Genomic DNA, 25,997 nt, shown 5'->3' on the forward strand with positions numbered 1-25,997 from the left:
TATATATATATATATATATATATATATATATATATATACATACCTAAGATTAATAGGTAATTTGATTAGATAAGGAGTTTGCTTGCAATATGCACTTAGTAATCACAGAATAACCATTTTACTGTTTTATTGTTCTGTTCAAAACTTAAAAAAAACACCACCATAGCACTGTGATGCAATCCTAACCATATCTAAATCTAACGACGCAAAGTCCGCTCTCGAAACCCTCATCAATTTATACATATTCAGTCTAGCGGAGGAATTACAGTACCTTTAAAAAATGTCTCTAAATCTTACTCTAGAGCTGACCTAAGGGTAGTATTTATATTATTTCTTGATTTTCATGTTAACTTCCAAATAATGCAATATGTGCCCTAAAACTATCTTAGTGATGCCTTTTTAGCATTGAACCTTGGCTATTGCAGTTGAATTTTCCTACTGGTTTATATAGTGGTGGCTTAGATGAATAGTACATGCTTATATGATCCTACCACTATGTTCTGGTATAAAATCATCTCCCTCAGACACATGTCCCCCAAAACAAGTCATCCTGTACCTATGGAAAACATTTTTTCCTCCCAAAAGTTCTGAATTTGTGCAAAAAGAATCACACCTTCAGGAGATACGTCATTATTGTTCAGGTTTCAGTTTCATTGGACTTTGAATCCAACCCTTCAGCTACCCTTCTGTTATTCCTACCTCTCTGGTGGTTTCAGAGCCATTAGGCCTTATAAGAGAAAATAAACTAAAACTGATGGAGGTTATACATTTTGTCTTTTCTTTTTTAGAGAGGGTTAGTTTAATTTTCTCTTTTTTGTGTGTTTTCTCTGTGGACTTCTGCCTCAGCACATCTGGTTAGGGTCATCATTTCAACATTAGGCTGAGTCATTACCAATCTTTCCCCTCACTAACACATCTTGTTTGCCTCAAGTAAGACAACACAGAATTCTACTCTTAAGTCAGGTAACAAATTAACTTTCACTAAGAAACTTTATTAGATTTAAAAGAGGAAACAAGCAGCAGAGACATAACTGTGCACTATGAACACATTTATGGTGCTTCAAGCACTTAGAAACAAGCCGACAATAGAGTTGGACAATCCGAACTTTTGCAGCTCTACATGCTACAACAACCAATCATAGAGAGCCTCGGCTATGTGACGTTGGTGTCCTGTTTGATATGCAGGTGATGATGTGGTTCAACAGGTTGTCAAACTGGGCTCAGGTGAGATGAAAACAGCTCTAGAAGCAACTCTCATCATTGCAAGCATCTCTTGGAGTAGATGGTGAAACTCTCCACAAACTGATTGCCTCTGAAGTAACTCGAAAATCCAGGCACGGTGCCAAGGCGCCCAGCAATGGCATTCTATAGCTTTATTTAGTAAAAAAAGCAAAGCAACTCTTTCAACACAAGGAACCCAAGATCAAAATAACACTCTAAAATACTATGGTTACGTTACACTGAATCATGCTCTTACTTTGAGCTACAGGCAGGGTGCCCTGCATGGCTACAGGTGTCCAAATATTGCGCTCCCAGGTAGTAGAGATAAAGTCTCTCATGAGCAGACGAATCCGAAAGGCGTTTCTGTGCCACATTTCCTCCTAATTTCTGTCATTAGACTATGTAAATTTACTAGTCTACTGCCGCCAGCGATATACGTCTTTACTCGGCAACCACTAGCTTGTTTGACGTTACCATGACAATGTCAATTCTGTGAACTTGTGTTGCTCAGGCCTCAAAATAATGAACTTAAAATCTAAATACATGTTATAGTAAAATAAAAACAGTCAAAATTGTTTCCCTAATTTTCATAAAGAATTTATGAATTGTGAAAAGTATATTTAATTTATTTTTTCAAATCTCCCTCTCGCCAGCACTAAGGGGTGCGGCTAGCTTGACATGGAGAAAGATCATGGATGATTGACAAGTTCTACTGTCAGGGTTTTACAAATATATATTTCTATAGATATCTTATGGTTTGACATGTAAATATAGCCACGATTAACAGGTTGTGAGCAACTCATGGAAAGAAATTACTACCACTCTGAGATGACATGAAGAGGCATTATAAAAGGTTGGAAGCATTATATGTCAGCCACAGCTGCTAAGCAACATGCTTCAAACCATACAACTGCTAATGGTGGCAAGCCACAATGTAGCCACAGCTGCCCTGGGTCAGACTGATAGAAGCAAGCCTTCCATGCAATCAGTGCCACTGAGCCCACTGACTAATAACAGAAAGCAAGGTGGTGTCTTGCTCCATTCTGATCTCTAATCACAAGAGGCCTGTTTGTAGTACCTGCTACTTCAGTAAATATGGAAACTCTCAATTATTGATGGTGCCAGCCCAAGATGACAACTACTTTGAGTATGCAGTCCAGCTTCAATGTTTCTGATGACTAGTCCACGTTGGTCAGTGAAGGCCAGGCATCCAGAATATACTGAAACTGTTGATACTTAACTTCAAAATGTACAGGTCCCCACAATACCATCGCAACAAAAAGCTATCTAGATGACTACTTCCCTCTTTTGGACATCCTGTAACCATTTGGATAACTAATGCTTAATGATGGGACATGGGTTAAGCTCTGTTTTCTTGATGTGCCCCAGAGATCCACATTGTAGATTTTTTGTACCTTATCGCAATAGGACAGGGCTTATTTAAGGCGTTTAGTGAAAGCAAATCATCAGTCATCGATTACTGCCTGATATAAAACACCCATTTTGCTCTTTTTTTGGAATACAAGTTGTGAAATAAGGCACAGGAGAATTGTGTAATCAGTCTTTTTTTGGAAAATATTTTGTGAATTATTTATTATAAAAATATAAATGTTTTCACTACAAACCATTTTACATTAGTAGACAAGGCAATCTACATTTGCAAACAAACTCTCACACAGACACACATGTCAGTCTTTAGACATAAAATTAGGGATCTGTATAGGGTCCATGACAGTATTGCTCTCTTAGATGTCTTGGGTTTGTTAGAATTCATAACAAAGACATCACAGACACATAATTTAATCTACACTACAAAAAGAAATCAATGCATTGTATGAAGTTAACAAATAAATAATGTAATCATAATTGTCTTTTATTGTAGAAAAAGCTAACAAGTATGATTCAAAGTAAGATAAAATATAATACAGATGATTTTTTTTCCTTAATTTTAATTAAAAATGTTGCACAAATTTTATTCAATCGTTTATACATACAAACTTTGTACAAAAAATGGATGGCCACATATATAGTGAAATCTGGAGTGCTAGTTGCTTTCTTTATGATGGTTTTACATTATGTACATGCTAATTTCAAAACACACATCAGCAACAGCAGCTTCCAAAGGTAGACAGAGTAAAGGAAGACAGAACTTAACAGACTTAACAGGGCTGGGTTTCCCAAAAGCACCAACAGCACCCATGTGCTTTAATCAAGCTTAGTCTACAGCCAAGGCAAAAACGTTGTCATTCAAAGTGCTACAGTAATGTGTACCAAGTGCTTAAAGAGGCATAAAGACAGCATCTTTATAGTAAATATCACACGTCCAAGAGCACAAAGTACCAAAGTGCCAGTTCAAAAATACTGGGTAAGTGTTGCACTGAGGGACCAGCTGGGTGACATCAAAGCAGGAGACTAGCATTGTTAAATATTTTCTTCCGTTTACAAAGATATTTTAAGGTGCCTTTAGGAAATCCCATGATGTACAAGTGGCATATTAGGTTACTATCTTAGAAAGCAATAATTTCAATAGTTTATTGGATGTATTGCATTATTATCAGGGCATACTGAGACTGGGGTAATTGATGATGAACACAAGAAATACTTAATCACATAAAAAAAGCGTTTCCTTGGTGATCCAACCATGATCAAGCTCAACAACAGGAGGCACTCTAATCTTTGCTTGGAAAAAAGAACAAGATTCATTAGTTAGAAGTTAGTTTTCTACATTTTCCAGTAAACAAATGAATTTAAATGAAAATGACAAAAGTTTTTTTTTTTTACATTGCTTTAATCAGTGAGCTGTGTCTGAAAACATAAGACTGACCACCCTGTGACCAACCAAGAAACATCTGCTGAGTAAATGGACTGATGGTGCAAACTTAATCTCAGAGTCATACTTTAAAACATTGCGTCACATTAACTTTACTTTTAGATTATTAAATTCTGACTCACTTCAACCCTATGCCAATTTCTACCCCCATTGTTACCATTACTATTTAGACCCTTTCCAGGTCCAGTTGGTATTTATAAACAAAGTTGTTGTCCATTAACCATTACTTAGTTTGTCAACCTTTCATTAAACAATGGAAATATATACTGCATAACTACTATTATTTTTTTTTATTAATTTATGAACTTTGTATCACAGGGAGGTTCCATTTATTTCTGTTCTTATGCCAAATTTGGTCAAGTTTGACAAACAAGAGCCCAGGACAGACCACAATACTGTAGATCTAAGAAAGCCCTATTATTAACTGAAGTTTTGAAAGTTTTTTTTAAACAGTTTTAAAAGTAGCAACAAAATGTTTGACTAGTTTACATTACTTGAAGAAGGTGGGTCGGTGCAAAGTATCCTGCATCAAATACTGTAATGCAACTGTGTACCCAGAACAGTCAGGTTTTAAACAATCACAACTAAAAAGGTATGGCATTGGGGAAGGGAGAAATTACCAAAAACTGACAACTCACTTCCTTGCATTTGTTTTGATCGAAACATGTCTTTTTTTCTTACCTTAATACATTTGATCACAATCCCCCCAGCTATCTACTGATTTGTTTTTGTAGGGGAAAACAGGGTATAGACATCCTGAGAATCCATACAAAGGTGGTGTGGTATGGTATAGTTTGCAAGAACAGCACAAAGAACAATGGTGTCATAAATAATGAAACTTCTGGGTGTGCAGTGTTTTATGGCCACTTTGCCTTCAAAGCACAGTATTTAATACATTACACATGTGACATAACCATGGCTTCACCACAATGAATGAGTTTGATAGATTATAACCTTATTGCTTTTAGCAGCATGTCCACTGAATGCAAATGCTCTATGTTAGAGATAAGGATTAAAACAGTTAATGTCAAAGTGAGTCCATATGAGGGAGTCCCTGTCTTGGACTGAGTATTAAACATAGGTAGCTGCAACTAATGTTCCAGCCTCAGACTTAATCAATGCGGGAGAAGTTCCCACACAAGTCAGTTGAGGTTGCCTGCCATGCTCTTGTACACATGGCGTTTCAGCTGTTTTTCCACCTCCCTCAGAGGCTGACGTAGGTCAAGGACAGCTCCAGCATTCTCTTAATCCCTGCCCTGTTTTCCAATATTGACCAGGTTTTGGTCCCTGATCATTTCTTTCTGATCTCCTTACCTTTCCATTTATCTTCTCTCTTTATAAGTCAGTAAGGCATCTTGAACATGGGCATGTAGGGAGAGGGTGGAGTCAACTAGTTCACAAGTGGCAGGTTGATTCTGAACGCTTTCCGACCCCTCATTTAGAAAGCTTTCGACAATCAGTGAAAACATCTTATGAGACATATCTGTTTTTTTTCTCCATCTTTTTTCATCTCCATATTATTTAAATATGTAGCCACTGTGTTAGAGTGTGTCAATGCAGGCCAACAGAAAAGTCTCTGGTGGTTTTCATTTCTTGTTATTGTTTTAAACAGGTACTGGGCCGTTCTTGGTATGGGATTCTAGGGCTTTCAGGCTGCTGACAATCTTCTTCGTGGGTCCTGCAATTGTCACTCCAACCTTTTTCAGATCCCTGGTGTTTGAAGAACAACGAGAAAGAAAGAAAATAAAAAGGATCAGACAGAAGAATGGATCTAAAAATGCATGTGTTTACAGTACATGACTATACAAACTCATTCATATCCCTCAAACATTTTTAAGATTTTGTCACACCTTTTGTTTTTCTGATAATTTCCCTGTATTTAGGTCTGACCATTCAATCCACTGTAACCATTGAAAAGGGCATTCCCACAGCTTAAGGTTACTATTAGCATAGAGGATTGTGCTTTTACTTCAATGTGGATTGTAAGTTTTCTATCACCCAAGCATGTAGGTTTTTAGCCCATTTTACCAAAGCTTGTCCTCCTGCTTCCTGTGTTCCCTGTATTGCTTGTAGCATATTGGAGAAAGGCTTTCTGATAGCTTTAAAAAATGAAAATGGAATGACTTTCTTGCTGAAACTCTTCCAAAAGTTTTTTTTTATTGAGTACATGACTTCATTAGCTGTTATTTCAACAGATTCTCCCATATGAGCTGTTGATCTTTGTAGCTCTAGAGTTACCACAGGTCTCTTGGCTGCTTCTGATTAATGCTGTCTTTGCCTGGCCTGTCACTTTATGTGAACAACATCTGAGTGGGTTTACAGCTGAGGCATGCTTTTTCCATTTTCAAATGAGAAGCACTGTTGTGAGTTGTTATAAAGCTTGGGCATTGTTTTACAACTTAACCATCCTTCAAGTTTCCCTCCCCCTTTTTTCTGACTTGTCTGGTGTGTTGGTTGTTTTTTTGTGTGACTTTGTTTCTTTGATAATGTTCTCCAACAAGCCTCTGAGGTGCTCACAGATAATATGGGTGTTCTTTTGTTTCATATAGTCGTACTACTTTTTGTTGAATGATACATAATATCCATGTACTTCTAAAAATGATAGTTGCAGTGTGACAAAACATAAAATATTCAAAGGGTATGACTTACAGTGAGCGATTAACAAATATAAAATCTGATAATATGGCAGAGGTATTTTGTTAATACTTACACAAGCCCTTAGACAAATCTCAGTGCACATGCATCCAATAAAAGTGCATTTATTTTAAATTAATTCTAAGTACTTAGATTCCAAATGTTAGGGGTGTTACACACACAAAAAACAACATTGATTTCAGCTAACTTAAATGATTGTGAACATCTTTAAAGTATAAAACTCATCATAACGACAATCGGTTACAACACAAAAAGCTTTGTCATATGTAAGAAGTGTTCTTTTGTTTTTTTCACAGATTGCGGCATTGCATTAGTAGAAGCAGTGGAGTTGCATTCAGAATGATTGCACTACTACAGCACTTTCAGCCATTATTAGATTAGTAGTTGTGAGTGGAAGCCCAGCTACAACTCTGGAGGTAAGTTTCTGGTAGCAGGCAGGCCCTGGGCCTTGTTCCTTAACCCACCATCCAGAGCCTGTTTAAGGTGGAGAGGAGTTGGACGTTAGAGGGTGGTGATTCCCATGGATGGCTCCCATTCTGGGCATGTGGCTGGAGTGATGTGGACCTCCGTCAGAACCACTCTACTGAGAAACAGCCAGGCCCATTAACATGTTATAACAAGATATCATAACGGGTGGGTTCTGTACATCCAGATAATTCAACACAAAATTTATTATACCCTGTTATTGTTGCAGTTGTTTGACCTAGATTCTCTGGGATTAATGCATATTTGATAAACCATCATTTTGTACGCATTCTTGTACTAAATTGAATAAAAAAAAATAAAAAAAATAAAAAACTAATTTAGTGTCTGTGTTGAAAAATCCAACATTTTAACTAAGTACATTTCAATTTCAGCACAATCACTGATTGCACAATTGTTGGTACCTTAAAGCAGGGTTTCTTAGCTCTGGTCAATGGCATAACTATCGGTAAGCAGAGTATGCAGTTGCTTAGGGGCCCCCTACCTCTTAGGGGACCCGTCACTGACACTTGGTAGGCCCCCTACGCAATTGTAGACCAGGACGTCTCTTTGCAAATGTAATGGTGCAAAAAAACTGTCTTAAACCCACCTGATACTAGATCAACTGGACGGACCATATTTATACCCCTACACATGCCAGATTTCAACATTCTGGTGCGCCGTTTAAACACAACACCAATAGCAAAGCAGACAGTGGTACTTTTAATTACTATGTTAATAACTGTGTATAGTTCATTACACGGTTGGTAAAAAATACACTCCTTTAATATGTTTCAAACCAAAATAAAGATCCTAAAAGATCGATGTATTTGAGTATTTTATTTTTTATACTACGACTTGGAATTATGGGTAATCCAGAGCGTCCATTAAAATCATAACAGTTACGTACAATGTGTTAGCGATGATGGATACCAAAAAGAAGTACTTAAGCAGATTCCAGGGTTGGGCGGATGGGGTGTTGTACTTCATATGGGGCCCACCCAGATAATGTTGCTTGGGGCCTATTGTTGTGTCGTTACGCCTTTGACTCTGGTCCCCTTGGCCGACTGTCCTTCAAGTTTTAGATATGTCTCCACTTAAAAGGAGACCTGTTAATAATATAATTACATAACCTCCTCTGCAGCCATCAGATTCTGAAAAATCCTATTATTCACCTTTTAATTAAGGTCAGGCATGTGGAGGCAGGGAAACATATAGGACAGTGGTCCCTGAGGGCCAGAGTTAAGAAACCGTTCCATAAATGTTATATATAGATGCATTATTATATGCTGGTATGAACTCTGCGTTACAGCCATATTGGATGGGCCTTTTCTAGCATAAGAGCCAACCGGTGTAAACAAAGAGCCTGCAGCTTTACCCTTGTTGGTTCAGTTTATGGCTGAAATATTGGGTTTTGAGAACAGAACACATGGGATTCATTTTCACAAGTTAGATTAAACAAAAATGTGGGTTATTTGTCCAGTTTAATGTCATTCATCTAATTATTTTTGTTTTTATCAATAAGTGTATTTGATATACACTGAGTCTATTCATTTTGAATGTGGAGTCCTGTCAAAGAAAATCTTCTGTCACCTTTGTCAGACAGTTTTTTTTTAAGTAAATATATTATTTTATACATTATTCAATATAGAAAGAATATTTCTGTCTTTTCCTGTTATCCTGCATAAAGCATATATTGATTCATACATTCTCTAACACGCTTAACACATGTAAGCATGTCATTTTAATGTTTACAGCATCCTTTATAATATCTACACCTCTGTCGTTTGTAAAAAAAACAAACTGCATGACTATCAGGTACAATTCAGGGAGTTATGATGACTTTAGTTAAGATAATAGCTAGAATGAATGGGTAGAGACCTATTCAAGATGGCTGCCACAATGAAACATCAGCTCCAATAGGCAGTCCCAGTACCTGAGGTGTCTGCATATATAATGTTTGTGGTTGGTAACCCTCATCACCAATACTCCCAATACTCATCACTCAATACTTCCATTTAGACTAGAAGTATTACTTTCTAAAATGCCTTTCTAATGTAAATATAACCTGACTCAGAAGCTCATTTTTTAAGTCCTTAGCTGCTAGACTGCATGAGGACCCAAATTTATGCACAGTGATCAAAATGATGGAGCAGTTCAAAAGCTCCCCTGAGCTCACTTTTAATAAACTACTGTAAAGAGAAGAATATAATGGTCTCTATAATATAGCCATTTAATGCTATCTACAGTATATTAACCAGCTGTTAAGAGGTGAGAACAAAAACAAAAACTATTTCTCTAAAATTAATCACAAACATTAAAATGTAAAGATTTTTTTTTTATTTCCTTAGACTTTATGTAAAAACTGTGGTTTCCTTACACCAGACAAACATGAACAAATTTTCAATAACTCTGCCAACACTAATTGTGTTACGACCTATTATAAAAAAAAAAGAAATATAAAGGTCTTGACAATGTTAATGAAATACATGAACTCAACACTTGATTTCATTTCAATTGTAGTTACAAGAATGCAACCAAATGCTTTCAAACAAAATTATTTGCCATTCAGTTATTTTTTTCATGATAAGAAAATATTTGCACTGCACTTTCACTGCCCTTTATAGATGGAAAATATACTTTTCTCATCAGCCTATCCCATCTTTGAAAAAATTATTAATCAATTACTCCCTACAGATGAGTCAGCATACTGTGCACAAGTATAACTGTTCCTCTAAGGTCAAAGCATTGCCAAGGCTGGTGCTGAATGTCAAGGACTAGATTAAGACTGTACAAATCGATACTGCAATCTATATTGAGCAATACATAGTCTGAGCCAAGGCTGTTAGCCTTACAGCTGAAGTTGGGTGTCTTAGATGGAGCCTTCAGTGGATTAATACCGCCCTGATCCAATTAGGTATTTACTAACGGGAAAGGCTTTGTGAGTGACTGCAATGTTTCCCTGTGTGAGATGATTCTTGTGATGTATTACCGCCAGTGGATTTCCACCCACTTCCAAACATGACTGGAGAGAAATTATCATTGTTTAACCAAATACACTGAATAAATACGATTTTAAAATTGCGTCAGACCACAAGAAAGCATATTTAATGATCAATGGAGATGAGAAAAAGAAACAGCAGACAAAAGAGAGGATAGGATAGAAATCAACCTTAAAAAAAAACAGTTAATAAAGACTTTTTTTTGGCAAACTGGTGATATTATCTTCACAAATTCACATTATCTAATTAGTATGAAAAGCTTCTCTCTCAGATTTAGGCCAACACAACTGACTGGCAGTTATTGTAAAAGTCGAGGTCAACTGTAGCAGTGACCACAGCTCTCCCCCAGCATGTCACCACAATGAATAGATTATTTGATATTAATGACAAAAAAAATAAAATTGTTTTTTATGTCACATTTCAAATCAATAATTAAATAAGTATTTTGAAAACAAAAGGTGGCAAAAGGATAATTCTTACCAATCTTTTCATGTTAAAATCACGTTAAAAATATTGAAAACCTCTTTGAAATTACAAAAAGAGTAAAAAAATGTAAAAAAAAAAAAAAAGGAACCAATGGGCTTTGTATTTCCAAGTTTTAATACGTTTCACCTCCGATCCAGGTAGTTTTCTCAATTCAAAATGTCTGGATTAGCTTTGAGTTCCAGGCTTTATAGAGTAACCCAACAAAAGCCTTGCTATGGCATAGAAAATATGTAAATTGAACCAAAAAAAAACAGGTCCACCCCTTAGTAAAGGGGAGGAATTGGTTTGCAATACTGATACTGGCCCATGCCTCTGAAAAAGGAGTCGTTGGGGTCATTGTTGGCCTAAACGTTTTACAACTCAGCGTCCGCTGCTTGCAAGTGTGTTTATAATGTTACCTGTTTGTATAGTGTTCAAACAGCTATTAAGTTGAATTTCGCTTAGATGGGTGAATAATAATTTAAGGCTCAAGGCACAACCACTAAAACTAATTTTTTGTTTTGATTTTTCTTTTGCTCAATTATTATTTTTTGTAGTTCTTTCTGTGGTGCCCCTACTACACACCTTTATCTCATCACATCTTCCAATGATAGCCTCATAATACGACCCCAATATAACGTCAAAGTGTCTCTCTAGAAAATAACTCTAGTTTTTTAGTAACTACTAAACATGACTCTTTGCTCCAGCCAGTTCCACCAAAACCTAGTATCACAAAGGCTTTTGAAGTCCAGGGAAATTTCTTGTGGAGTTATGACTTTGTAAACAGTGTGTACAAGATGAGGTATAGATTATATGTTGCTCTGGGTTTTGTAATCTTACTCTGTAGAGGTCTTAGCCAGGGTGTCGCAGGAGCTGTAGCTGACCCCAGAGAAGGCCTCCTTGCAAGGCAATGTTCTCATGGCATCCATCCAGTCACCCATCGTCCCCATTGAGGGAACTTCCAAACTGCTTCTGTCCAAAAGCAAGTTTGCAGGTCTAAAAGAAAAGGAGTGACATAAACAGATAGTCAAAGGCGAACCAGATGTACAAAAACAAAAAAAAGGTAGATGCCCTATAACTTTAATAACATTAAATAACATAAGTATTCATAGCATCGTTTCATGAAAACAGGTGGATAAGCATCACATCGGTCATCAGCTGACAATCTGATATACAGCCTGACAGGTGCTGTCTGGCCACCACTCAACCATAACTTATGCAAAGCAGCTTTTGCTATGTGATTTGAGAGTGCATAGAGTTTATATTGGGGCTTTGGCTCCAAGTGTGTCCCGTCAACCATGCGCCATGCAAGCAAATATTTTTGTGGGGTGTGATTAAAAAATATTTCCCCTTAGGGGTGTCGAAGTTCAGAGGTGGACACAATGGAAGGATTTGTCCTAAAGGTCATCTTCTAAATTCTATCTTAGAGCTTGCATATAGTATATCACAACAAACTTGTTATGAATGAAAATGAAGATAGGTGATGCATTTTCATAGGTTGAATGATTCATTTTCAGTTATATAGAATTCCAGTTTTTGTTTTAAGTTACCAGAGTTTAGTTAAATTTCCTCTGAAAAAGCTTGGTGTACTCTCTTGGAACAATTTGAATAAATGCTAGTATGAGCTTTTAGAGATTCTTCTTTGGCACAAAGTCTTGAAGCAAAAATCTACCACTCATGTTTGTCCGTGAGTTAAAAACATATGAAGGGGCTCTGCACTCATGGAAAATGACCAAGATGTTTAACATTTTCTAATACAGATGGTCACATTTGCAAAGCATTCCCATGTAGTCTAAAAAGAGGAGCCTCCATATAGAAACTGTTTTGTCTTCTTGTTGAAACGAAGAGAGGACCGTGTTAGAACTTTAACCAACAAAGAGCGATCCTAAGGAAAGTCATTTTCCTTGTCCTTAAAATGGTTTATGCTCTTTCCTGGGTTAGAGGCTAGGTTAAGGACTAAGGAGTAAATGGACTTTAGGTTTGAGTTTTAAGGGTTTAGGGTTAGGTACGTAGAGCATAATTGTTCAATTAGGGGTTGGGTTGAGTGTTGGGGCATAGAAAAAAGTGAAACAATTATGAAACCATGCAAATGTAAATATAGAAATACACAGATGTGTGTGTACAGCTGTGTGATTGGCAGCTGTTTTTGTTTGTGCATGAGGATGGGGACGCATGTTATTTTCATGCTATATATTTAGAACCGAAATTTCTATTCAAAGCATGATCCCTTTCTGTTTAACTTTGTTAGCACTTCCTCTTGAGCATGTACTCTCTGTAGTGGAATGAAAAAATGTAATGTTATTACATTGGAGAAATCAAATTAGATTAGACCGAATATGACATGTTAGCCGCTGTTCAGTCAAACAGCCATTTAGACAGAGCAGAGGGGGGCTAAATATGAAAAAGAAACATAGACTGATGGACATCACATTTACAGTCACTCCAATGTTGCTTCATTAGCTGGAAACCTGGACTCCAACAACATGGTGACTATAAAACCAGGTGTATCCGACAGAGATGAGAATGGATATACAACAACAGTAGAGCACTTTCTGTCCTTTATTTCTTTTTAAGGGCATGCTCCAATTGTCTTACCAAAAAGGCACCTGTAACAAAACATACACAAACAAGTGAATAATGGAAAGGAGGGAAATACTGGACTGGGAGAAAAGGTAGAGTTCCCTTGGGGAATGCTATTCATAGCAATGAAAGCAAACTCATTAGAATACCAGGAAGTCAACCTTTTCTTCTCACACAGTCCGTTGGGAGAGGTTTAGGCACTTTGAATGGTAGTTTGTGTGATCTAAGGAAATGCTACTTAGAGGTAATAACAGCAAGGATATAGATTTTAATACTGAAGTTTAAAAAGTCAAGAAAAGATTTGATATATTTCACATAGAAGCGTTTTACCCTAAATTCTGTATTTTAGGTTTTCACTTCCAAAAGCAAAGACTGCTGGGAAATTGATACACTAGAAACCTATTCTGGGACATTTGTGATGCCGCAGTGAAGATGGATTTAAGGGAAGAAAAATACAGTCGAGAGAAATTAACCAGTCTGCCATTAGATAGCAGCGTCAAAAGCACCACACTGAGGCAAGGCAGTATGCCAAGAGAGGAAAAAGAGACATGGGATCTTTAACTGAGACAGTGGGAGAGGAAAAAAAAGGTGGAGAAAAAAGATGCTCTTGAGGTGGTGGAGTGGGTGTTTTTACAATGATTGAGTCTTTTCCTGCTAGATCAGAGGCCTGTCAAAGTGCTGATGCCCCCCCAGGACTCTCTGAAAACAGTGGTTTGTCTGAAAGTAAGGGAATTTGTAGCTGGATGTAGGGGGCGGCTTGATTCGGAGGGGGAAAGACAAAAAAATATGAATATTCACTTTAAAAAGTTTACCCTGATTATTGCTTTTTTGTTTCTTTATTTAAATAGACTAAAACAGCATGGAAATACATATAGAACCTAATTGGGAAAATATACAAATCCTTATCCTGAAATACAGATCTGTTGGATATGTAGCTTAATTTTTTTCTTTACCCTCCACCTATATCGATCTTTTTCGTGTTCTCCTTTACCTATACTCTGCTTACATTCCCCCTCTCTACTATTTCCACAGGGAAGTAAACTGCAAATGACCTTGTTTCCCTTCTCTTATCAGTTTCTTTGTTTCCTATGATGTTATATTTCTTGCGGCAACTCAAGAGACAAGATTATTGGTGAGGAAAGAGAATGATGTGATGCAAGGGGAAACACAAAGAAAAAGGAAAAGAGAGCATCTGTTTGATGCCAGAGGATGTTTTTAAAGCCTCCTGTGGATTTAACAGCACATGGAAATGCAGAAAAATCCCCTGTTTGAGAAGAAGGAAGCATAAAACACTGAAGAGAAAATTAATCTAGCCCATTTATCGTTGTCAGTCCTTTTGCTTTGAAGTCTACCTTTTTTAGATGTAAAAATACCACAACTGTGTAGTTTTTCTGAAGCTAGGTAGGTGCAAGAGTGGAACTTTAGAACACATTCATGTAGCAGAACCGTAAATGAAAGAATGACCTCTCAACCAGCAGCTATAAGAACATTTTACTTTTTTGTTCTGTGGAAATGTTTTCTTATTTTAGCTCAAGTGATATTTTACATTTCTTTGTCAAATAGTGCATAAAAAGAGAGAGAAAAAAAAACAACAACACAGAAGATAAAAGAAAAAGGTATTTGTGTTGTGCATTCTATGGTCCAACATGGATTATTTTTAAGATAATCTCAAATAATCATCCTGGCTGCAACATCAGGCTGCAATCTCATTACAACAATCCTGAAATGGATCAAGTACAAAACGGTAATCAAGTGATGAATTACAAGCTGCACTATTTAGAAACACAGCTATGATTTCATCCTTGCAAAAAGAAAATTGGTATAATCTAGGTTAAACCGTAAAAAAAAAACTTTCAGCTATGCAGAAGCGGCCACACCTTGACATTTAGCAAAGGCTGGTGGACTAAGATTGTAAAGCACAGGACTACAATACTGATAAAAAATATGTCAAAAAAACTTAAAGCAATTGTATTTGCCATCGATTTGAGCAGGTAAAAATTACATGATCTGCGAATGGGATTAATATTTTTGTCATTAAAATAAGATAATTATTTTGAGGACAAAAATTTGTCCTTTATATTATAGTAGGTAAAATAAGATAAGGGATTTTTTTTGTTGACTTTTAAAAAAGTTGTGTATTTTTTTAAACATTTATCATCTTATTCTATTAAAGAAACGTCTTACTTCCAAAAAAAAAAAAAGGATTATATATCTTTCTAAGGAAACATATCTACGGTTAAATTTTTGCAGTGGAAATATGTGTTGGCATTAATAGATCTAACTGCACTTATTTTCGCAAGTTATCAGACACTCTTGAACTAATAAATTGCTCCCTAGCACCTGTCTATGGTTCTTTGTCCAAACACTTTACAAATAAACAATTCTTTATCATTTATATGATCACTTCCTGCTTTTATTACCCAAATTTACATGCATAAAAATCCTAAAATTATTTAGCATGGTAACTTATCATAAAGAAATGTTTTTTTAAATCAAACCAGGACCACATCTGCAGCTATAGTGTTGAGGTACTGTACATTCCTCGAGACAATTTGAAAACTGTTTAAACAATCAAAACAAAAAAATACATGGAGAAAACAATTGCATGAGGATAAAAAGTCAAACCAAACATAACATTAAATTTGAACATAGTCATTTTCTGTAAGCCAGCAGTTCGTATCCCTTTACCACCATTTAACCCAGTGTATCAACAGGTTAGACTGTTTGAAAAGACCACTCTTTCTTACACAATTTGAGCAACATTTATCTTTAGAAAACACACAAAAAACACCCAATTTGATGTTTTTAAACACCTTGAAAAGCAATTTTGACAGTGACCTCCAACCCTGATTGGACTCCTGTTGGCCTATAATTCGTCTCTGACAGCCAACCTTGGCCCAGTGACCCTGACTCTTTTTCCATCCGCATGCAGAGACAGTAAACTCTGACCAGCTTCCACCTCCCAAGTCTCCAGATGCTCCACTCTGGTCGTGGGCTTTGGTCGGGGCTTTAGAGGGAGGGGGCAGTACATTAGCCAGGACAGCCCTGAGACAAACGAGGTGTGTTGAGCTGAGAGCAGCTGCTCCCGCTGTGCAACTGCCGTTGCCACCACACACACTCTCTCTCTCTCCTTCCTCCACACAGAAACACATCCACGCTAGCAGTTCTAATAAATCACTAGACAAGACTCAGTTGGCCAGGCCGCGCTCACCCAGTGTTAAAAGCCAATCAAGAAAATTACATGCAAACTCCAAGGGACCTATTTTCACTTTCTTAAGAAATCATTAGTCACTGTTATGAGCTCTGACATCTCCATAATACCATTGCCGTCTGCTGCAGACCCAATGCCCGTCTCCCTCCCTGCTCCGTACTGACAACTGTACATGTGCTGCCCTGCTTCCCCTTGGCCCCCTGGGAGAATTGCTGCCCCAACAATAGATGCAAGTCCCATGAAAGAACAAAATAATTAAGAGCACAAAGAGAAGGATGAAATGGCAAAAATTGAAGAAAAAATATGTTAAAGTGCAAAAGAAACAAAAATAGAAAACACGATTTTTGTTGCTAACTGAACAATTCTACAGTATGATTTGCATTTTGTTCTCTAAAAGCTGAATAAAAATGGAAACATTCGTAAATGTGCTTACATTTGTTGTAAATTATTAGGTCTACATGTATTTATATATGTTATGTGTACGTATAGGTATATGTTAAATATTTATATCCATACAAAATTAGTTGGCAGTTTCCATTTAAACTTTTATTTATCTGGCTACTTTTTTATAGGTGCTTGTAATCATTGCAAATGTGATCTCACGATCTTTGGTATGTGAAAGTCTTTGACATATAGGATACAACAGGAATTAACAGTTATTATGAACAAGTTAGATTACGCACTGAAGCTGGAGGAAAAGCAGCAGAGAAAAAGAATTTAATTTCTTGAAAGTATGACTTTTTTTTGTTTTTTTCAGCATACTGCATTAGTGCTAATAATGGCATACTATTTTCTCTTTGTTTTTCCTCAACCACTTCCTGTATGTATAAATATCCCAAAAGAAAACAATATAAGCTCTAGTATCCTTCTGATACCTGGATGTAGTGTTGGCTGTGATTTTGAGGCTGCAGGGGTTCCGGATAAGTTTGTCCAGGATGCTGACGATTTGTTCAAACTTGGGTCGGTTATTCCGCTCCTTCTGCCAGCAGTCCAACATTAGCTGATATAGTGTGGCAGGGCAGTCCATGGGTGGTGGCAGACGGTAACCCTCATCTACGGCTTTTATTACCTGAGGCAGGAATAAAGAGCATTCAAATTAGTTTCCATCAGGATGCTAAAAAAATCAAACTTCCTATTTGCTTTGGATGAGTCATACTGTAGGCCAGTTATATGTAATAGAACCAAATGTTCTATATTCATGCAAAACATTTACATAAAACAACAAAAATTACCCAATAAAGAGCAAAACACAAACAGACCAGGAAGAAAATGTGATTAAAAGAGTATAAAATGTGTTTGAAAGATATGTCAAAAAAAAAAAAAAAAGGTTTAAAAAAGTTAGTGTTTAAAACCACTGATCCATCATTGTATAGTTTAGACCTTATATTGAGTTGTAAAAAAAAAGTGCCTGAGTGACCAGAATTGTTTTTACAGCTTTACCTCATTGAAAAGAGTAAAGCTGCTCCTACCAGACCTGTCAGTCAACTACTGTACCAAGAAGAAGGCTATTACTCGTTTACCTTACAACAAAGACAAATTTTTTCAACTGTGTAACCCGTTAATATCTATATCTATGAAGAGCAAAGTAAAAAAAAAAAAAAAAAAAAAAAGGGGGGGGGGTCTTTACCATAAAAAACAATAATATTCTCGAGAAAATGCAAAAAAAGAGAATGCATACAAAATACTTCATTATACAAATACCAACACATAAAATTAATACATTTCAAAAGAAAAAAAATATTTTAATAAATGAAATAAAATAAAGCCAGGTAAAATATATAGTTAAATCTAAAAAAAAAACAAAAAAACAACAGAAAGCATTTTGTTTAATGTTTAGATACAAATTGTAAGGCTTAAAATTTGTGTTTTCTGTTTTAAGTTAAAGCTCTTCAACCATTGAAATATAATTCATTCAGTTTATTGCACAGATATAAATGTTTAATCTGGAACAGGTAATGATTAATTTAGTTTTGCAGCAGCTTCCCAAAAAATGAGGGAAAGGATATGGATCAAGCTTCCTCAAAACATACCAATATTCTTTGGGATTTGTGTGTTCTCCACACCACAGTCAGAGGAGCTTTAATTATCTCCCCTTCTCTAAAAGAAAGACAAACTGGCAACACTCACATCCTGGTTGGACATCTCCCAGTATGGCCGCTCTCCATATGACATCACCTCCCAGAGGACGATGCCATAACTCCAAGCATCGCTGGCTGATGTAAACTTCCTGTAGGCAATTGCCTCTGGGGCTGTCCATCGGATAGGGATTTTCCCTCCCTGTAATAAGTAACAGTAATTATTATGAAATATTAGAATTTGACTTAACTGAATTATCCATTTTAGATTAATCCTATGATACCAATAACATAATTCAGACAATGTATAGAAAAGATCAACTGTGGTTTGCAGATGTTGATGATAGCTGGCACTATAAAAAGTGAGGGTTAAGTCTTGTTTCATGTCATTTGGGACCTTCCTTTCATAGACAATTTACCTTATAGCAAGCTTTAAAGTTTAAGATGAAATTTTTCTATGCAACAATTTACTAAATCCTAATCCCAAATCCTTGTCACCCTTTTCTTCACCTAAGACTGCACTGTATCTACCTAGTGCTCCATTAGGTCAAAGAGCTTGACCATTGCCTTTCTATGTTTTTGGACATTTTATATGTCGTATTATACATTCAACACATGCAAACCACTGCTACAGAATCTGCATAAGTTCAGTTGAAATGTAACGGAAATAGCCCAATAATAAGACCGCTTTATTAAATGCAACAGTCTCTAAATGCTCGGTCTGTAATGATAAAAAAACAAAAATAAAATAAAAAAACAGCTACCTCAGCATGCAGGGCTTGTGAAAATAAAAGCTATAGTGTCAGATCCTAATGTCACTGACTGCTGCTGATTCCAAAACTTTACTACCAGTATCCATAAACCATTCAAACCCGAATCTCTTCAAAAGCAACACAAATACTTCAAAGACACGATAACGCTAAATCTTAAAAAATATATATCCTTTATATCCTGCACAGATCTGTATCACTGTCTTTCAATATGCAATCCTAAATCCTAAAACACGTATGAAAACAAATTCATTGATAAATTCTAGTATCAATTTTCATGAAAATGAGCATAGTCAAGCCAGTTAAATGTAGAGGGATCTGGGTTTATGATGAATACAGAACACCTAAATCAAAATAAGCCCTCCAGTTTATGAAATGTAAAGCAAAACATCTGAATCATGAAACAACATTATAACACAAATATTTTAACAGATTTGGTCTTAATTAAGATAAATTTACATCAAGCTTAAATAAAGGAAGGGAAATATATATAAACCAAATCATAATCTGCTGTTTCCTGCGTGCAGCAACATTTGTTTTTCTCACTGAAAGGCATGACAAATGAAGAAAATTGTGCCAAGGAAAGCAAGCTGACAGTAGCCAAAGGTAACAGAGATATTCAGGCTGACTGAGTGAGAGTCGCCTTTTGGCTACCCTCCCATTCAGGGGTTAAGTTAAGTCATTATGACTAACATGCAGAGTTCTTATGTTAGGTGCTCTTCCTGGCCCAAAAAGAAATTCAACCCAGGTCTCCATACCAAAGATTTGAACTTAGTCTGCTATGCCATAAAGGGATCATACAGTTATACCGAATGCTATCACAAAATCGTCATATTATGCTTCTTAGTGCTGATGGCAACACTGGGGAATGCATGAGACAAACAAATGGTCCAATAAATGAAATGCGAAAAATTGGAAAGATTACACTTTCCTACACTTCTGCTGTATCAAACCCGAAAACATAATCTAAAACATGCATAAACAGGGTGATAATCAATGTACATATGTCAGTAGATAAAAAGATAAAAAAAATCCTAATGAGACCATGAATCTCCAGGACAACGGGGTTGTAGATTAGTGAGACCTGGTGGAGTTCATTATGCTTTGTTATTATGGCATTTTATGTATTTTCTGGGAGAAAGGCAAATGCCACACAGACTGTTTATTTGAGAAGCAATTCTTAGCCAGCAAATTAAACCCTGTTTTAAAGGGTTGCATGCATAGTTTAGACCATGAGACGCTATGCTGACCACTCATGCACACACAAATACACAGGGGAAAAAAAGACAGATGAATGTCTGGAACATGACACGGGTCCTGCTAAGTTTCAGTTTTTGACACGAGCATCTACTGCAGAAGTAAATCAAGAACAAAAAACACTGAAATGCTAATGAGGGTAAGTCATCACAAAACCTCTTTTCTGCTGCTTTTCTGGATTAAACTCCAGGATGGTTAGTTCTTTTTTTTTCATCTTAAATGGCACAATACATTTTGGCTATATAGGGATATAGAATTCATGATCTAAAACATTTCCAGGACAAGTTAAAGAGCATACTTGTTTAAAGAAACTGAAAAAAATATAATAGTAGTAAAATATAATCAATAGTCCTTTTTTATAATAAATGTAGACAAAAAAAACTTTTTTTATTCTCTTTGTGCCATAATGGCAAGCAAAAAACAAAACAAAACAAAACAAAAATGTGATGTTTACAGTATTTTTAATGAAACAAAAAACAACAATGAACCCTGGGACTTTTCTTAGCACAATCATTCATTAAGCCAACTGCGTTCTTGATTTGTCTTTGTGCTCCAGCTTACCCTGGTGGTGTAAGCAGCCTCTGGGTCGTCCTCCAGCACTCTGGACAAGCCAAAGTCTGACACTTTGCACACCAGATTGCTGTTGACCAGAATGTTCCGTGCTGCCAGGTCTCGGTGAACATAACCCATGTCTGACAAATACTTCATGCCCGAGGCGATACCACGCAGCATGCCGACCAGCTGGATTCCTGTAAACTGGGCATCATGTTTCTAAGGAAAGAAAAACATCCAAGAGGAAGGAGTTAAAGGAAGCAAATGGATGCTCTGCAAATGCTGAAGTTTTCACATAAAAATACAAAAGATAGAGTCTGACCTTTTTCGATTTTTGCATAAAATAAAAGCTTTTCTCATTAGCATCTGCAGAGTTTTCATTAACCTTTAAAAAACACCTTTGACATTACCGTACTCTATCTAAAGCGTAACGGTGAAATCCAAGACCTATAAAACAATAACTAGATGGAAATTACGGTCATCCAAAAATAGTCACATGTAGAAGTATTCACACCCCTAAAGCTGTCTTTATTTTAGCCTGTAATTATAAAGTAGAAAGATAACAGCTAAGAAGTGCACAATGTGTATGCTATACATTAAGACCACACAAGGCAATAGATCATAGAACAAGATTTTTTTTTTTTACAATCTTTTGGAGTATCTTTCATCTAAATTTCAACATAAACTAATACTCAATTTGCAAAAATGCTCAACCTTACTGATTGGAGAGGTGATTGCTTAGGTGTTGCCACCTTTTCATAAATTTAGGTTCAACTTTTTGTTTTTGCTCGGGCTGTAAGTTAAGGGCATCTGCGCCAGACTCAAGTATTAAAAGCTTTCTGCTTCGATCTACATTTAGCTTCAACTCAATCCTCTCAACAACTCTGTCAAGATAACCTGGCCTTTCTAAAGAAAAACATCCTCATAGCATGATACTAACACCAGCATGTGTCAGTGTGAGGACGGTGTATTAAGAGACAAATGTTGTGTTTTGCACGTAGGCCAGAAAGTTTGGTATGAATCTTATTTTCTTCTAAGGTCTTTGTTAGACATGTACACTTTTCCATAGCGACTAGACTCATGGAATGCCTAGTTTCCATTTTTATTTTTTCATTTAAGTTGTTTTTAATATCATTTTACATTTACCACACAGTTAAACATCATGTTGTGTTCATTCATGTTGATCTAACTTATTGAATGTAGAGTGAATATTTTTATGATGGATTTTTTATTGCACAAGTAATTTAAAGAGCACCATTTCTTTTCTGTAGGGCTATCTGTATAATTTAGAACCTTGTGTTTATGTTTCATTGCAGAGATTACAATTTTTGTTTTTCCATATCATATTTCAAACAATGATTGAAGACAAAATGAATTCAAACCCTCTCAACACATTAGTATCTGGAAAGAGTTTAGAACTGCTTTGTTCCAGAATGTTTGAAAAGAAATGACTAAAGAACCTATGAGAAAAACAAAAGTATCCAACATTTTTTTTTCTTTTGTCTCTGTTTTGTATCAGAGGTCATCAGTTGGTTTCCACTTTGCTCTGACTTACCCTCTGCCTGTCAAACACCATGTGAAGAACTGAGAGTAAGATGAGTTTGTATGATGAGCATGTTTTTCTTTGAAAACCAATCAGACCCTCTTCTCCTCTTATTTCATCTGGACCCTTTATAGAACAGACCACCTGGTTTAGTCACTTCAAAGGTTCAGTGGATTCAGTATGCTGACACAAGCTGCGATGCATAACGCAGAGAACACGAATGTGCATGCATTTGTATGTGCGCCCCCCTCTTCGGTGATGAAGAACAGGCCTCCGGGAAAACATGAGGAAATAACAGTTATAGCCGCCATGGGTATGTCTGGATACAGTACAGAGACGTGGAAAAAATGTCTAAAACAGACATTGGCACTCATGCTTTCAGGCCAGTAATGTAACTTGGCTGATCTACTTCAACTAATTTCAGTGAGTGGATCAATTCTGCTTAAGCAATTGAGACATTACAACAGCCAAATTCACTTTGAGCTGGAAGAGTGGTGATTTTATCAGCCTGTTAAAAGCTTATTTTTAAACCATATGTACTTAGAAAAACAAGCTGATGCACCTATTTTGACAATTTAGAGTATCTGTAGATGCAGAATATGAATTCAATCTGAAGAAAATGTTAAAACAGTAACTTCTAGAATAATTGCTAAAGCCTAAACTTTTTTGTGTGTAGTTTCTTAAAAAAAACTAACCAAATTATGTAGTCCATGATCCTAATCAGTGAGACAAGAACTCATATTTGAAAAATAATATAAGACTGGAATAAAACTGAAATAATCAGACTTCTAATGCCAAAATTTAGGTTGCGAGCTAATAAATAGATTTAAATGTTTCATATACATTTTACTTTAAACCTATTTGTTATGAAAATGTAAAATAAAGTTCCTATTTAAGAAACAACTAAAGACGTCTAGCAGAATCCAACAGATCAAAGTATTTTCCATTGTCATGTGACTCTATTCTTCTAGTTTTAACATGATTTCCTTGAGTTATAACATTTTTTATGACAATAATGACTATGAATGGACTTTATGTTTTCCATAATTGCTCATTTCCAACAAAGGTTTAGACATAAGTTAATGTGAGGCTTCACATTAATATTTGTTTTTTTTTTTAAATGTATCCGATAATTTATTATAAAAAGAAACAAACACTATATAGTGTTTGTTTCTTTTTATGATAAATTAACAGACCGCTAACTGCCATTAAAGGGAAATCTGATTTAAAAAATCATATTTTCTAATGAAAATAAACGTATGTTTTTTAAGTAAACACATCGAAGACATTGATATACAAATATCAATATTTTCTTTAAAAAAAAATCATGGTAAAAATTAAAATAATTATCTTTTCTGCCTGTTAATTTATGAAACAGCTATTCATTCATTTATTCATTCAACTTCATGAACTACTTCTGTGTTACTGTCCTTCAACAGAAAAAGACAAAAATATTGAAATTACTAACCTAAATTTAAAATCCAAAGATTTCAATTAGATAGACGGATTAAAATTTTTGATCTTGGGTGGGACACCATATAATCAAATCAGTTTAGAAAATATAATATCAAAGGAAGCCCAGCTGCTTCTATTAAGATATTTATAACTGGAAATTCTCTTCTTAAACGGCAGAAAATGCAAGGAGCAACTTCTATTTAACACCTTTACTATACTAGAATCAGCTATAGTATAAACACAGATCGGACACACCAGAGAAATGCAAGGTCACAGGTTCAGGAGAACCTTTTTTGTAAAAAAGCAATCAGAAAACAGAACAAGCAAATAAAAAAGCCAGCAGCTTAGAAGAATCAATAGTACATGCATAGTTATTCTAAACCAAAAACTAAAATAAAGTTTGCTCTGAAAAATGCTTCTAATTTCTTTACCTAATTTTATGCACAGTTCAGCTTTTTAATATAGTTTCCCCACAATATTTTTTTATAAATAATTTTTATTTTTAAGCAGTTTTATGATTTGCACTTCTAATATACACTTGTCCTCCTTGCCTCCAGCGGTGCATGTGTTTATGTAATTACTTACTCTTAAGAAGCTATCGAGGGATCCGTTCTCCATGTATTCAGTGACGATCATGACAGGTTTACCTGCAAAGAGGAAACCTCTGTCAATGGTGATATTTCTTACAAAGACAGACTCTCACAACAGCATTAAAATTGCAGGAATGATTTATTATCAGAAACAGGAAAAGTCTAATCTATTCAAGAGAGTGGTGAGTTGAGTTAAAGCAAAGGTATAATCCCTAAGCTGGCGACCAGGTTGAACTAATTTTTTTTGGGTTTTCACCCGAGGGTCAGTTAAGTCTTGTTACGGAGTTTCAACAGGTCAGCTGTCAAAGTGAGACATCTTTATTTCTTTAGATCCCCTGATTGTAAATCCATACTGCAGTCTGTACTTGATCATGGGCCAAACCAAGGTTATTGCAGGAAAAGTTTGAAATAAATCTTCAGATCACTGAGATGTGGATTATAGAAATTCAGAATAAAGAGCTGTTTTGGTCCAAGATTTGTTCTGTGTACATTAGTCCTGTCTTAAATGTGGCTTGTTCAACCTTGTTATTTTATTTATAACACAAATTTCCCTTGTTACCCACCCCTTACTCTCTTTGATACACTAAATATTTACAGTGAAATATTCCAAAAGTCATGAGTGCACATGCAAGAACAAAAATGAACGGACCGATGACACTCCAGTATGGATGCCCAAGAAGTGGTCGGGTGGGAAAAAAATTACAATTTTCAATATATATAAACAAAAAATGCTATTTATCGTGAAAATCAATTCATCATCCAGCCGTTATGCACCCCCTCCCACCCACACACATACACAGAGAGCTGTGTTCTCATGACATAATGGGACATTTCATTGACTTGCATTCATTTTATATGGCCATACCCATACCCTTACCCTAACCCTAACTTTTACCAACATATATCTAACCTTAACCTAACCCTAACCCCAGTTCATAGGACAGAACTTTACCATATGGGGACCAGTTGAATGTCCCCATATGTAGGATATTTTACAAAATACTGCACCCACATTATAGGTAGCACAAGTCCACACACAACCGCAGTCATGTTTTAATGACTTATGGGGACATTTTATTTATCCACATTCATTTTATATGGCCTAATCCAGACCCTCACCTTAACCCTAACTATTACCAACGTACTGTATACCTAACCCTAACCTTAACTCAAAAAATAGAACTTTACCACATAGGGACCAGGATTTTGGTCCCCATAAGCATATAGGTCCCAATGACATGACTGTATAAATAGATTAAAGTCTCTACAAGTCCCTATATACATATATGTAGCACTGTTGCCTTGCAGCAAGAAGATACTGTGTTGGAT

General features: G+C 36.0%; 1 protein-coding gene across 5 annotated transcripts in view; it reads right to left on the minus strand.

Moving 5' to 3' along the window:
- Positions 1–2,811: 2,811 nt before the first annotated feature.
- Positions 2,812–25,997, minus strand: part of epha3 (EPH receptor A3) — a 124,551-nt gene continuing 101,365 nt past the window's right edge. The window contains exons 13-19 of one of the 5 annotated variants that reach the window (XM_015383828.1): positions 24,664–24,725; positions 21,090–21,299; positions 18,554–18,703; positions 17,302–17,495; positions 11,476–11,631; positions 7,171–7,286; positions 2,812–5,761 (exon numbers count right to left, since the gene is read on the minus strand). In XM_015383828.1, coding sequence (XP_015239314.1) covers positions 7,208–7,286; positions 11,476–11,631; positions 17,302–17,495; positions 18,554–18,703; positions 21,090–21,299; positions 24,664–24,725 — 851 coding nt within the window. In that variant the 3' untranslated portion in view covers positions 2,812–5,761; positions 7,171–7,207. Of the gene's footprint in view, positions 5,762–7,170; positions 7,290–11,475; positions 11,632–17,301; positions 17,496–18,553; positions 18,704–21,089; positions 21,300–24,663; positions 24,726–25,997 lie in introns of all 5 variants that reach the window. The other 4 variants (XM_015383827.1, XM_015383825.1, XM_015383829.1 and 1 more) reach the window with 4 other exon arrangements.

Source organism: Cyprinodon variegatus, unplaced genomic scaffold, assembly GCF_000732505.1.
Source record: "Cyprinodon variegatus isolate N-32 unplaced genomic scaffold, C_variegatus-1.0 Scaffold295, whole genome shotgun sequence".
Taxonomy (NCBI): domain Eukaryota; kingdom Metazoa; phylum Chordata; class Actinopteri; order Cyprinodontiformes; family Cyprinodontidae; genus Cyprinodon; species Cyprinodon variegatus.